Genomic DNA, 12,722 nt, shown 5'->3' on the forward strand with positions numbered 1-12,722 from the left:
ATCCTTTGTCAATTCCAATCAATTTTCGCCAGTTGCCCCCCCCCCTCCCTCCTTTATCTCATGTGTATTCATTGACACGCACCACGAATTGAACGACGATACAGGAATGTGAGAAAGCAACATGTTGATTTATAACTGCTGTCTGTGATATGAGTGAATGCTGAAACAAATACAAATGATGTTCATTAATAGGCATCTCGCTATTCAACTTCTACCTATTGTCATTCAGCATGAACCTACAAGTCAAGTGTAATCGAAATCGAATACACCTTTAGAGTGTCATGTCAGGTTTAACAAAGGGGAGTTGGTTTTTGCGTTAGGAGTAGAGTTTGGACTGTTAACACACCAACTTAAATTTTTGATTTTACGTTTATTTCAGAAATTATGAGGCCCATTGAAAAATAAACTTGATTTTCGTGATCAACATTCAATTCTGAATCGAAATCACGCATTTCAAGTCAAATTTGAATATCGTCATCGAAATCGTAATTTATGAACAATTAATTTCAGCTGACCGACAGTTTTTTACGTTTTTCTCAAAAACTACCGGTCCAAAGAGAAATCAGACGTCCTATTCGTGATTCTCGTTCAATTCTTAATGTAAATCATGTATTTTAAGCGAAATCTAAATTTTAGCCAAAAATGAAAAAGTGGGAAGGCTATAGCCTTCTCACTTTTGTCAAAATCTGAAAAAATCGACACCTCTTGGAATTCCATGAAAATCACACAGTATAGCCCAAATTTAACGCTGATTCAGAAAAAGCCATTTATTTTTCTGTCAAGTTAGCCGTTTTTGGAATAAACGTAATTTATGAACAATTAATTTCAGCTGACCGACAGTTTTTTACGTTTTTCTCAAAAAATATCTGTCCAAAGAGAAAACAGACCTCACATTCGTAATTCTCGTTCAATTTTGAATCTAAATAATGTATTTTACGCGAAATCTAAATTTTAGCCAAAAATGAAAAAGTGGGAAGGCTATAGCCTTCTCACTTTTGTCAAAGTCGGCCAAAAACGAAATCTCTTAAAATTGAAAAAAAAATCACACAGCATAATCAGAATTGAATGCTGATTCTGAATAAGTGATTTATTTTCTCGTCAAACGAGCCGTTTAAGAAATAAACGGAAACAACGTGCTATAGGAACACCAACTTTATGTTATGGTTTTTTACGTTTAAAAAAAAAAAAGTCAGTTGGAAAAAATAAACTTAATTTTCGAGCTTCTCATTCAAGTTTTGATTGAAATGGTGTATTTTGAGCCAAATTTAAAATTTTGTCATTACTGAAAATAAGCCCGACAAAAAAATAGGCCCGACAAAAAAATAAGCCCAACTTTTTGTTTTTTAGGTTTAATTCAAAAACTATAAGGCCAATTTAAAAATATACTTGATTTTCGAGTTTAACACTTCATTCTGCATCGAAATCATGTATTTTAATCCAAATTTGAAATTTGGCCAAAAATGAAAAAGTGGGAAGGCTATAGCCTTCTCACTTTTGTCAAAATCTGAAAAAATCGACACCTCTTGGAATTCCATGAAAATCACACAGTATAGCCCAAATTTAACGCTGATTCAGAAAAAGCCATTTATTTTTCTGTCAAGTTAGCCGTTTTTGGAATAAACGTAATTTATGAACAATTAATTTCAGCTGACCGACAGTTTTTTACGTTTTTCTCAAAAACTACCGGTCCAAAGAGAAATCAGACGTCCTATTCGTGATTCTCGTTCAATTCTTAATGTAAATCATGTATTTTAAGCGAAATCTAAATTTTAGCCAAAAATGAAAAAGTGGGAAGGCTATAGCCTTCTCACTTTTGTCAAAATCTGAAAAAATCGACACCTCTTGGAATTCCATGAAAATCACACAGTAGGGCCTATAGCCCAAATTTAACGCTGATTCAGAAAAAGCCATTTATTTTTCTGTCAAGTTAGCCGTTTTTGGAATAAACGTAATTTATGAACAATTAATTTCAGCTGACCGACAGTTTTTTACGTTTTTCTCAAAAACTACCGGTCCAAAGAGAAATCAGACGTCCTATTCGTGATTCTCGTTCAATTCTTAATGTAAATCATGTATTTTAAGCGAAATCTAAATTTTAGCCAAAAATGAAAAAGTGGGAAGGCAATAGCCTTCTTACTTTTGTCAAAACCGGCCAAAAACAAAATCTCTTGGAATTCGATGAAAATCTCACTGTATAATGAAAACTGAACGCTGATTTCGATTCTGCGATTAAGTTTTTCCTTAAGCCACCTGTTTTTGAAATATATTGAATATTTGTGCTTCGTCGTGCTAGTATATATGTCGTACCTACATATATATGTTAGATTACTCGAAAACCGTAAGCTCTACGTAAAAACAAATATCATATTCGTGATCCTTGTTTAATTATGAATCGAAATCGTATATAGTTATCGAGATTTACTGAGATTATTTTAAAAAAAGAAAAGTTGGGCTTATTTTTTTGGGCTTATATTTTTCGGGCTTAAAATTTCTATGGCACCTACTTTTATATTTGATATTACTCAAAAGCCGTAAACTCTTAAAAAAAAAATTTATTTTCGTAATTCTTGTAAAATTTTGAATCTAAATCGTGTATAGTTATCCCTATTTATTGATTATTTGGGAAAAACAAAAAATTCGGGAATTTTGGAACCACAAAAACTAGCGCGCCGGTACGCGACAGCGCTAGTCACCGAATATTCGGTGCATACTTTTATATTTAAGATTACGGTTTTATAACTCAGCTCAATTCACAACGGGGAACACATTTGTTGAATCTAAAACGCGTTTCCCTTACGCAACGAACGGTCCTAAAACACGTGTTTTCTGGCAACTACCTTTCTATTACGTCTCCTCCCAATCCCAATTACGCTGTTCTTTTGCGTGAACGTCACTCTACTCTCCTAATCAAAACCACGATTATCATACTTACTCTTTGATCCATTGCATCGCTTCGGGAAACCCGCCCTGCTCAAATCGCTGCACACAATTTGAGTAAAATAATCGCAGCAATCGAGAACCTCGCTAATACCGTTATTGGTTTCAAGTCAATTCAGTTGCCAAGCAAAACTTTTTCGTTATTAAATCTTCGTATCCTAAATTTTCAGAATAATTTTCAAATGCCATTCATGTTTGTTGTCTTTGGGTTTACGTAGGACTTTTGTAAGGACACTTCACAATATTCTACTTTAAACGATTACCGTTAACATAGTTTGCTTTTCACGTTTGTCCGATATCTTAAGCCGATTCAACAAAAGCCGGCTGTTAATTTTTGAATAATTTCAATCTTTTTGCACAGCTTGAATGGTTATTGGTAAATGCATTTCTGCCTTAGATCCTTTTCTTTTTATTTCGACTGCTCATTTGCTCAAGCAGCAAAATTGGTTTCTCATTTCGCCTTCACTGTATGTAAAAGCTGGCAATCACTTGCAAAGCTATCAAATAGAAGACGAACACGTGGAAACAAGACAAAAAAAAAATAAAAATGGGCCACAATTGGAACAGTGAGTGGAGCTAGTAATGGTTAAGCCACGATGTATTTTTCATGTCCGTTTTCCTATTGCTTTTTGAATACTTGCAGTCTTGGCTGCCTTCTCAGCCTCTTTCACTGAAAAATAAATACAACTGTATCAGTAAAACTGCACTTAACACGAAAAAAAAAAAAAAATCATATTTGCTTACTTTTCTTGTCGTCATCGCGCTTTTTGGCAGCTTCCTCGCGTTGCTGTCGGATAATGGCTAACCTAGCTAAATCTGCACGGGCTTCATCAGTCTTACCCTGGGCATGAAGCTTTTGATAATGCTCTCGAGCTTTCTGTTTATCTATTTCTTCCCGTTCACGACGTGAAAGCTCAGGTTTTGATGCATCATTAACGTCTAACTCTCCAACTTTTTTTGCTTGTTTAACCACATGGTTAGGATTTTCAATATCAACAGCTGCATTGGGAGGTTTCACATTCCCTGAATCCTCTTCTGATTCAGAACCAGAGCCTGAGCCTGATTTGTCTGACTTGCTCTCATCAGAGTCAGAATCTGATGCTTCCTCTTGTTTGGCCTACAAAAAAAACAAGCAATGGGTGATTAAAAAGGGAATTAAATTTGAGTACAATGTTTGTGGCTTGGTTGTGGACAATGTCTATGATTGCCGAATTTATAACCACCAGAAAAACATTCTTGTAAACCGCATCAGGATGTCACATTATTCTTGAAGAAAACATGCTTAAAAACTAGTGTCTACATGAAAAGTTTAAAAGCAGGAAGAATTAAAATGCATAACAAATTACCCTCCAATTCCGTTGGTCTTCTCTTCTTTGCCTCTCCAGCTCTTCAGGGCTGGTGAAATGCCTTGCTCTACCTTTTTTATTCACCTTTCCACCTGGGTTTTAGGACAGAATATCCTTACATTAATTTGGCCCTGTTCTCTCTTATTTGATCAATAACATTTAACCAAATAAAATAAATATTTACCACGCGGCATTCTGTTGATTTAGAAAATGTAATATGACAGAGCAACACGCAACAAAACGACGGTCAATGCTTCTCAACATATGGGACCACTGAGAGGCTGGGTTAAGGGCTAAACAGAATCCACTATTTCCTTGCATTTTGTACAATTGCGCCCTTGAGCTGTTGCTTGGTGTTGTGCATCTGCGGGTCTGCCACGACGTTCGCAACTTTTCATTCACCGGCTTTTCAAAACCAATGTTGTTTTTGCAGAAAGAAGCAATATTTTGAAACTATAGCATTTCCTTATTTTGTTCAAGCTAGGAAACAACTACGGCTCAACACTATCGAGAATACGAAAATGGCAAAATATTTTTGTTTTGGCCGTGAAATGGAATTACCCTACGTATGGAATTAATTAGGCCCAGTTTTTCAGACGACCTGGGTCAACTGCAATAATTTCTGCTGTTTCCAGTCTGTGGATGGACACGAAAATCAGACAGGTAACCCAATAGGAAAACGCAAGACAAGTAATTTCCAGCGGGTTACAGGCACCAATTCATGCAAGATTCGGGCTTAATTTCCCATTTCTTGGTATGTCAAATCATTAGAAAAGTTTCCGTTTTATGACGAAGTTGATGAATACGATCTCTCAGAAACAGTTTTTTCTAGTTGAAGTAAACTTATAGCTGTCGAACCATGTTCGTGAATGCTTTTATTTTTCATGTTATGCCCGTTGGCTTACCGACAATTTTCATTAGAATTAACTATCAGTTAGCTCATTTGTGACAAACGTTTATATTCCTGTAGCCAATGTAACAGACATCTAAAAGTGGGATTTTCCGACTATAGAAAGAACCAACGACAAACACCAATCGTTGTAGCCAATGTGGTAGCAAGAATGAAAGATGGAGAATTTGACAACATTAACAGACTTAGTAACAGATCCTTCTGCTGCAAATGTATGCTGATGACTTATCCCATAACGCAGCTATAATTTTAACTTAATCCTTGGACTGCATGTACTTGATCAAGTCGACAACACGGCACGAGTAACCAAATTCGTTGTCGTACCATGAAATCAATTTGACGAAAGTTTTGTTAAGGGCAATACCAGCCTTGGCGTCGAAGATGGAAGAGTGGTTGTCACCGATGAAGTCTGTGGAAACAACCTGCAAAACAAAATTGAAAAAAAAGATTTAATTCATTCCACAGACAAAAAATGACAGGGTTAATTTTACCTCTTCGTCGCAAAAGCCCAAGATACCCTTCATGGGTCCATCAGCTGCGGCTTTGACGACGGCCTTGATTTCATCATAACTGGCTTCCTTGGACAGCCGGCAGGTTAGATCAACAACAGAGACATCGTGCACGGGTACGCGGAAAGCCATGCCAGTCAACTTTCCGTTCAGTTCGGGAATAACTTTTCCCACTGCTTTAGCGGCACCAGTCGAGGCAGGAATAATATTTTGGGCAGCACCACGACCGTCACGCCACAACTAAAACGACGTTCGATGTAAGGTTTTAAAAATGGCCACAAGTAAAAACTACAAAAATAAATACTGTATACTTTGCCAGAAGGTCCATCGACGGTCTTTTGGGTGGCAGTGATGGCGTGGACAGTGGTCATCAAGCCCTCGACGATGCCGAACTGATCGTTGATGACTTTGGCCAAAGGCGCCAAGCAGTTGGTAGTGCAAGAAGCATTGGAGACGATCTTCATGGATGGGTCATAAGCATCAAGGTTGACACCAACAACAAACATGGGGGCATCAGCAGATGGGGCAGAAATGATGACTTTCTTGGCTCCTCCATCAATGTGGGCTTGAGCCTTCTCCAAAGTGGTGAAGACACCAGTGGACTCAACTACGTATTCAGCTCCAGAAGCTCCCCATGGAATGTTCTTGGGGTCTCGCTCACTGAAGACCTGAATGTGGTGACCGTTGACAACAAGCTTGCCAGCCTCTTCCTTAACTTCACCCTTGAAGCGGCCGTGAGTAGAGTCATACTTGAACATGTAGACCATGTAGTCAAGAGTGATGAAGGGGTCATTGACGGCAACAACCTGGTTATAATATCTAAAAATTAGAAAATTTCTGCCAGCGATACTTTTATTAGTTATTTTACCGTAGCTCCCTTTTCGATGGCGGCGCGAAGCACCAAGCGACCGATGCGGCCAAATCCGTTAATACCGATTTTCGACATGTTTGGTTGAAGTTAAGGGAATAGAACTGCAAAAACGAAAAAGAAGTCAACACTAACGGATAAATAACTTGTTCACACGAAATTCGAATATGCCCGGTAACAGAAATTCTGCATTCAATTAACAGCTGATTCCAGCAGAAGACGCTAACGGTGCCCGTGCGGTAATAGATCGTATTTAAGTATACATATGTTGTTTTAATGAGATGCTCAACTAACGTTACGAAAATTCAAGTCTTTGTATCCAAAAATAACTTTGAAGGATCAATACACCCCCACTACTGTAACTGCTACGTGGTGTGTGTATCTGGGGAAGATGGAAGCCCTTGTATTGACCTTCAAGCGACTCGCGTTTGGACGTGACACGGATGCCGGAGTTTCTGTCAGAAAAAATCTACAACATTCTAGATCAAATTTAGAATGGCTGCTAGTGGATGCTTAACGGTACCTTTATTTAGTAAACGATAGAATTTCCAAAAGCAACTTTTTTCCTTTTTTTTTGTTTTAGCGAGACGCCATTTTTTCTACCAGAAAACATATGTTTGTCGTTGTTTGCAATGCCATGCCCCACAACCACAAGAATAACCCAAGAACGTCAATGTGAACAAAAATTTATGCATTTTTAAAGCGCTGGTTACAATTCAATACAAAATACGAAATGTCCTGAATGATTAAAGCAATTAATTTTGAAACTTAATTTTAACTATCAATACTGACGTAGGATAATGGTAGCTTATATTATACAATAACTAAGCAATTTTCAGCTATAGATTATATCACCGGAGACCGGCAACTCACCTTGTTGCAAGTATTGCGTACAGGAAACGTCTGTGAAGTCTAAAAGCCGGTCCTGCGATTCAATACTTCGCCGGGAATGACAAGCCAAAATTGAAGCATCTACTATACTTCGTCTAGTGTCGCAAAGTTGGCATATCCGCTATTGAAAAACAAGAACAGCTTTTATTTTGGCTTGCGTTAACTGGGGGGCGTCTGAAGGACAGGCACGTGATCGTGGACTGGGCTACGTTTTTTTTGCCAACTCCTACCCTGCACGAATCAATAATGCGCTCCCGCTCCAAGCAGGCCGTCAGATGTCTATAGCTGTAAAAACATTGCCTTTTAATGTAAAACAGAATTACTTGCATATCTCCGTTTTAAAAATAAGCATTTGTGGATTTGCTTACTACACTGTAAATAATGTATTGCCTAATCATTAAGTTGGGCTGATATGAACCACTAATATGACGAGCAAAAACTTCGGTAAAGTTGGTATACCCCCAGTAAGCCTTGATCAAGGAATTTGTATCTTCATTTAAGCAATTTTCATCTATATCTTTATTTCACAGGTCTAAGCCCTAAACTTAGATGCCTTTTATCGACCTTTAGGACTTTGAAAGTCAACATCACCTTGAATGAGGACTACTCTGTGGCAAGCTCAAGTATGCCGTTAACGAACGAATTTTGCGTTGCACGTATGAGAATATACGTACATAAGACTATACAAAAGTATTCATTTTCAAGCAAAATGGATAGTTTTTTAAATTTTTACTATCAATTTTTTTTTCCGTCGGGGCGTCCGCTGACCCAATAAATAAAATCTAAGATTTTTTGTAAGATATTCGCTTCTTTCTTATGTACTTGCAGATCGCTACAAGTAACTGAAACGCAAGAACTTTTAGTACGGTACAAAGATTAACATTTTCGCCTTTGAAATGGACTTGGCTCACCGAATTAGCATTTGGGCTCTTGTTCTGCCTGTAGGTTCCAACGTCGATCTATCGTTTTGTTGATAAGATTGCAAACAGTATACTGAATTATGGCGTCTGCTAACTTATTGAGATTTGTAGATTTCGGTCGAAAGATTATTTGTGTTGGTCGTAATTATAGGTAAGTTAGAACTAACATATTTAATTCCTTTAAGATTACTCACAGTTTGATTCTAACTAATCAATCAAATATTTCGATTTCAGTGAGCATGCAGTTGAGTTGGGGAATGCCATTCCAGAAAAGCCACTTCTTTTTTTAAAACCAACTTCTGCCTATGTCGAAGAAGGAAGCCCAATAAAAATACCTGTTGGGTGCTCATCACTTCATCACGAAATTGAACTGGGTGTTGTCATCAAATCTAAATTCACAAAGGTCAAGCCTGAAGATGTTATGAGTCATGTAGGAGGTTTTTGTTTAGCATTGGATATGACTGCCCGTGACTTCCAAGATGAGGCAAAGAAGAAAGGCCATCCTTGGACACTTGCAAAGGGATTTGATACATCTTGCCCTGTTAGCCCCTTCATTCCACGAGAACAAATTTTGGATCCACATAATGTTGAACTTTGGTGCTCAGTCAATGGAGTTGCCAGACAAAGAGGTCTAACTAAGGACATGATTTTCAATGTTCCTACATTGCTAAGCTACATTTCCACATATTTTACATTGGAACCCGGTGATGTTGTGTTAACAGGTACTCCATCTGGTGTTGGTCCTGTTAAGGTTGGGGATGTGATAGAGGGTGGGATCACAAATGTGTTGACAATGAAATTTATGGTTGAAAAATGAGCTAATATTTAATAATGTGAATTTAGAAATTATGTAAATGATTCACAGAATAGTTACACATTAAACAAATATGAACGGTCATGGAGATTTTCAATCGATAAACCTAAGAAAATCTAATAATTAGACCCGAGCCAAAGTTTGTCTTCTTACTTTCTTCAAAGACGGGTATGGAGACATTTTCTCAGATTATTCTCGGCTGTTGCGACAACAAGTTACCGAAATATAGGCTATTAGAAATGAAGTTGTCGAGCTTCACTACTATCGAATTCTCGTGGACAATAAGGACATTTTAATCTAGCAACAGACTGGCCGGTGCGGATTGCTCTAAGAACGCTTTAAGAAAATGACATTAGCTTTTCTTAATTTGTGATTGAACATATTGATAAATATCTTACTTGTTTCCGGAACTTAGTTTGTTCAAGGCATCGCGCGAGATTACGTGTCCACATAGCAGCCGCATCGGTGGGTTAGAATCAGATCCCTGTTGTCTGAGGATAGGGCAGGCAAATATAGAATGATAGCGATATTCTCTGCCCGCATCAATTTCGATCTAAAAATTAAAAAATCAAGGTATGCAATTCAACAAGATATTGGCAGACGATAATGTTGGTATTTACGGGAAGTTCATCTTTGGCATTCCACATTCCTGCGACCTGCCTTTGGGCCATAACTTGTTTTATATTCAATAATGCTGGAAGGGATATGGATCCCACGTTAACACTGTAAAGGAATACCCACTTTACTAATAAATACAGGCCACAGGGTACTGAATGCATACCAAACCGACAACGGGCTTTCGACACTGAATCCGAGAAGCGCGCAAGCGTCTTTCACGAACACCTCACATATTTCTGTCCAAAGAATCGGGTCAAATAGTTTTTTATACGGTGAGTTGTGAACACCATACGGGATGAAGGCTAGAACTCCCATAAGGTTTTGGATATCTTAAAATAAAATAAGACAATAAATATAGCATGAACAAAAAAAAAAAAAAAAAAAGATTTACCGGTCTCATGTTGATGCACGAAAGGCGGAAAATGTCTACGTACATAACCAAGTGCTTCCGCTTGCTTCTCTGGCCCTTCAGATACCAGTTGAAGAAATTGGAGTCGGTGAAGCTTAAATTCAAGGCTACTATTCTGTTCCATAAGTTGTTCTCTGTGAGTTTGTGCCCATTCCAACGCCGCAACGAGATTTTTCTGTCTCAACTTCTCTAGAATTTCATTAAGCAGCATAAATGGCTGCTTGCTGTTCTCATGGATCTCTAACCCAGATTCCTAAATAAAGTTTTTCTCTCATTTAAGAATCACTGCTATTGCTCTTTATATACAAGAAAATTTTTACCCTTGCCAATTCTTCACCTATTTCCAAGAATCCATGTCTATACATGTGTTGGCAAATGACTTGATTAAGTAATTTTTCCTTTTCAACTCCTGAAAAAACTCTATCAAAACTTGTAGAAGCATAGTCTTGGGTGAAATTCTTTACATAAAAATTTATTAGTTAATTTTACATGTTAAAAATATTTTGATAGATATACATACTCTGTCAATTGTTTTCCCAACTTTCGAAACAGAGCTATGGAGGTCTCGGTGCTCACTGGCCAATCGAGAAACTGTTTCCTTAACTTTTGCTACTGCAAGGTGGATTATGAACAATTGGCGCTCATTAAATTCTGAATCTGTTTGAGCTGCCACAATGAAAACCAAAAATAGTAATGATTACTAATGGATAACAAAAATAAACAAAAAAATTATTAGGCTCCTCAGAGGATTTGGGATTTTTAATACCTTGTTCCAACTCCGGTTTGATAGACAAAAGAAAATCAATCGTCTCTTCAATGTTTTTTGAACCATTCTCACGTATACTAGCAAATTTACTTAGAATTTTATCAATTTCTTTCTCAACAGCAACACAGGCCTCCATTACGTCGTCTTTGTGTTTTCACGTTGTGGTATGAAGGCGGAGCGTAGCTGCTTGTATTTGTTTTCGTATGTTAAGGACGAGCTTCAGCCACTGTGGACGTTTCTCATGCCAGCGCATCCAGTTTGCACCCATTTTAAGGTTAAGAAACGTGGGTTCAGAAGTAAACTTATTCGACAAAATAAAAAAAAAACACTATGGATAAACATTCAATAAAGGCATAAAAAATAAAACTGGTAAAATGAAATTGGCATGAAATGTCCGGCAACGCTGAGAGCTGCCTAGGATATTTCTCGAAATTAATAACCCAACATCGGTAAAACTTACTTGAACAGTTAGCCTTCAAAGAAATAGTAGTTTTGGTTGTCAAACATTATCTTGATTTGGCGTTCTAGTACAAACAACTATTCTCTCACTAAATTGATCATTTTAACGCCTTAGTGACCAAACATGTCTGGCATTGCCATAGCTCGACTGTCGGAGGAACGAAAAGGCTGGAGGAAAGATCATCCCTTTGTAAGTCGTTAGCTGGGCATGTAAAAAAAAAAACACAAAGAAAAAAAACACGGATTTTTCAGTAGATGATTCATGATTTTGTTATTTTTTAGGGTTTTGTGGCTCGACCAACTAAAAACCCTGATGGAACCCTGAATTTAATGAACTGGGAATGTGCTATTCCAGGCAAGAAAGCGGTAAGGTGGAAGTGACTGTACTTGTTACATAAAAAAAATTTTTAAATGTGATTTCAAGTCTTGTTATATGCATTGTTTGGTCTATTAAAAAAGGTCTGCAATAGTACAATTTTTATGTTTTTAGACTCCTTGGGAAAATGGCCTTTACAAGCTCAGAATGATTTTCAAAGATGACTATCCTTCGTCTCCCCCAAAATGTAAATTTGAACCTCCTCTTTTCCATCCAAATGTATATCCATCAGGTGATTTTAATTTATATCACTTGAATTTTTATTCAGCTGACAATTCACCTTTTCATATTAGGCACAGTTTGTTTATCATTGTTGGATGAAGAAAAAGATTGGAGACCCGCCATTACCATCAAACAAATTTTGCTTGGCATTCAAGACCTTCTAAATGACCCCAATATTAAGGTGATTGATTTTCTAAAGAATATTCTACGAAAAAATAGCATTTCATATTACTCCAACATACCTTTGATTTTGTTTGTAGGATCCTGCTCAGGCAGAAGCTTATACAATCTACTGGTAAGAGAACAATCACCTGGTGTCACATGAAATCCATTTTTATAATATTAATTTTTTCCTAGTCAAAATCGCCTTGAATATGAGAAGCGTGTCAGAGCACAAGCCAAGGCCATGGCAGCCAGTACTGATTTACTTTCTTAATTTCTGAACTAAATTAAGTTGTCGAAGAAAATTGGATAAATCTACTTTCCCTTCTTTTTTTACGAACGGTCTGTTTTCTTGATTTTTAATTGTCACTGTACTGTCATCTTTACCTCCGGAAACTATTGCTTATCGTTCAAAAGTTTCAAATATCGTCTTTTCGAAAGAAATTGGGATAAGAAATATAAACGTTAAGTGAAGTAAATGAAGGGTTATCCGATTCGGTATTGATTCAATAGGT

The 12,722-nt window shown here is 37.2% G+C and overlaps 5 protein-coding genes across 7 annotated transcripts; 2 read left to right on the forward strand and 3 right to left on the reverse strand.

Annotated features, from left to right (window-relative positions):
- Positions 1-3,517: 3,517 nt before the first annotated feature.
- Positions 3,518-4,552, reverse strand: LOC130687872 (28 kDa heat- and acid-stable phosphoprotein-like). Its single transcript, XM_057511007.2, has 4 exons — positions 4,468-4,552; positions 4,284-4,375; positions 3,682-4,054; positions 3,518-3,607 (listed from the first exon to the last, which is right to left on the reverse strand). Exons 1-4 carry the CDS (start codon positions 4,475-4,477, stop codon positions 3,543-3,545), a joined length of 540 nt encoding a protein of 179 aa, XP_057366990.1. The 5' UTR covers positions 4,478-4,552; the 3' UTR covers positions 3,518-3,542.
- Positions 4,553-5,226: 674 nt separating this feature from the next.
- LOC130687649 (glyceraldehyde-3-phosphate dehydrogenase 2-like) lies at positions 5,227-7,462 on the reverse strand. Its single transcript, XM_057510827.1, has 5 exons — positions 7,444-7,462; positions 6,571-6,674; positions 6,014-6,508; positions 5,685-5,942; positions 5,227-5,615 (listed from the first exon to the last, which is right to left on the reverse strand). Exons 2-5 carry the CDS (start codon positions 6,646-6,648, stop codon positions 5,448-5,450), a joined length of 999 nt encoding a protein of 332 aa, XP_057366810.1. The 5' UTR covers positions 6,649-6,674; positions 7,444-7,462; the 3' UTR covers positions 5,227-5,447.
- Positions 7,463-8,376: 914 nt separating this feature from the next.
- Positions 8,377-9,279, forward strand: LOC130687842 (fumarylacetoacetate hydrolase domain-containing protein 1-like). The gene is made up of 2 exons (XM_057511004.2): positions 8,377-8,532; positions 8,616-9,279. The coding sequence occupies exons 1-2, from the start codon at positions 8,462-8,464 to the stop codon at positions 9,196-9,198; spliced, it is 654 nt and encodes a 217-aa protein (XP_057366987.1). The 5' UTR covers positions 8,377-8,461; the 3' UTR covers positions 9,199-9,279.
- Positions 9,201-11,209, reverse strand: LOC130687621 (E3 ubiquitin-protein ligase RMND5A-like). Its single transcript, XM_057510795.1, has 8 exons — positions 10,989-11,209; positions 10,743-10,888; positions 10,543-10,680; positions 10,205-10,475; positions 9,977-10,142; positions 9,816-9,918; positions 9,594-9,748; positions 9,201-9,531 (listed from the first exon to the last, which is right to left on the reverse strand). Exons 1-8 carry the CDS (start codon positions 11,122-11,124, stop codon positions 9,429-9,431), a joined length of 1,218 nt encoding a protein of 405 aa, XP_057366778.1. The 5' UTR covers positions 11,125-11,209; the 3' UTR covers positions 9,201-9,428.
- Positions 11,210-11,390: 181 nt separating this feature from the next.
- On the forward strand, positions 11,391-12,547 carry LOC130687888 (SUMO-conjugating enzyme UBC9). 3 transcript variants are annotated; one of them, XM_057511009.2, is made up of 7 exons: positions 11,391-11,455; positions 11,563-11,637; positions 11,730-11,813; positions 11,938-12,055; positions 12,117-12,226; positions 12,306-12,340; positions 12,403-12,547. In XM_057511009.2, the coding sequence occupies exons 2-7, from the start codon at positions 11,572-11,574 to the stop codon at positions 12,479-12,481; spliced, it is 492 nt and encodes a 163-aa protein (XP_057366992.1). In that variant the 5' UTR covers positions 11,391-11,455; positions 11,563-11,571; the 3' UTR covers positions 12,482-12,547. The 3 variants fall into 3 exon arrangements, with proteins under 3 accessions (XP_057366992.1, XP_057366991.1, XP_057366993.1); XM_057511010.2 differs by having other exon boundaries at positions 11,419-11,437; XM_057511008.2 differs by having other exon boundaries at positions 11,408-11,637.
- Positions 12,548-12,722: the final 175 nt, after the last annotated feature.

This window comes from Daphnia carinata, chromosome 7, assembly GCF_022539665.2.
Source record: "Daphnia carinata strain CSIRO-1 chromosome 7, CSIRO_AGI_Dcar_HiC_V3, whole genome shotgun sequence".
Lineage (NCBI taxonomy): Eukaryota > Metazoa > Arthropoda > Branchiopoda > Diplostraca > Daphniidae > Daphnia > Daphnia carinata.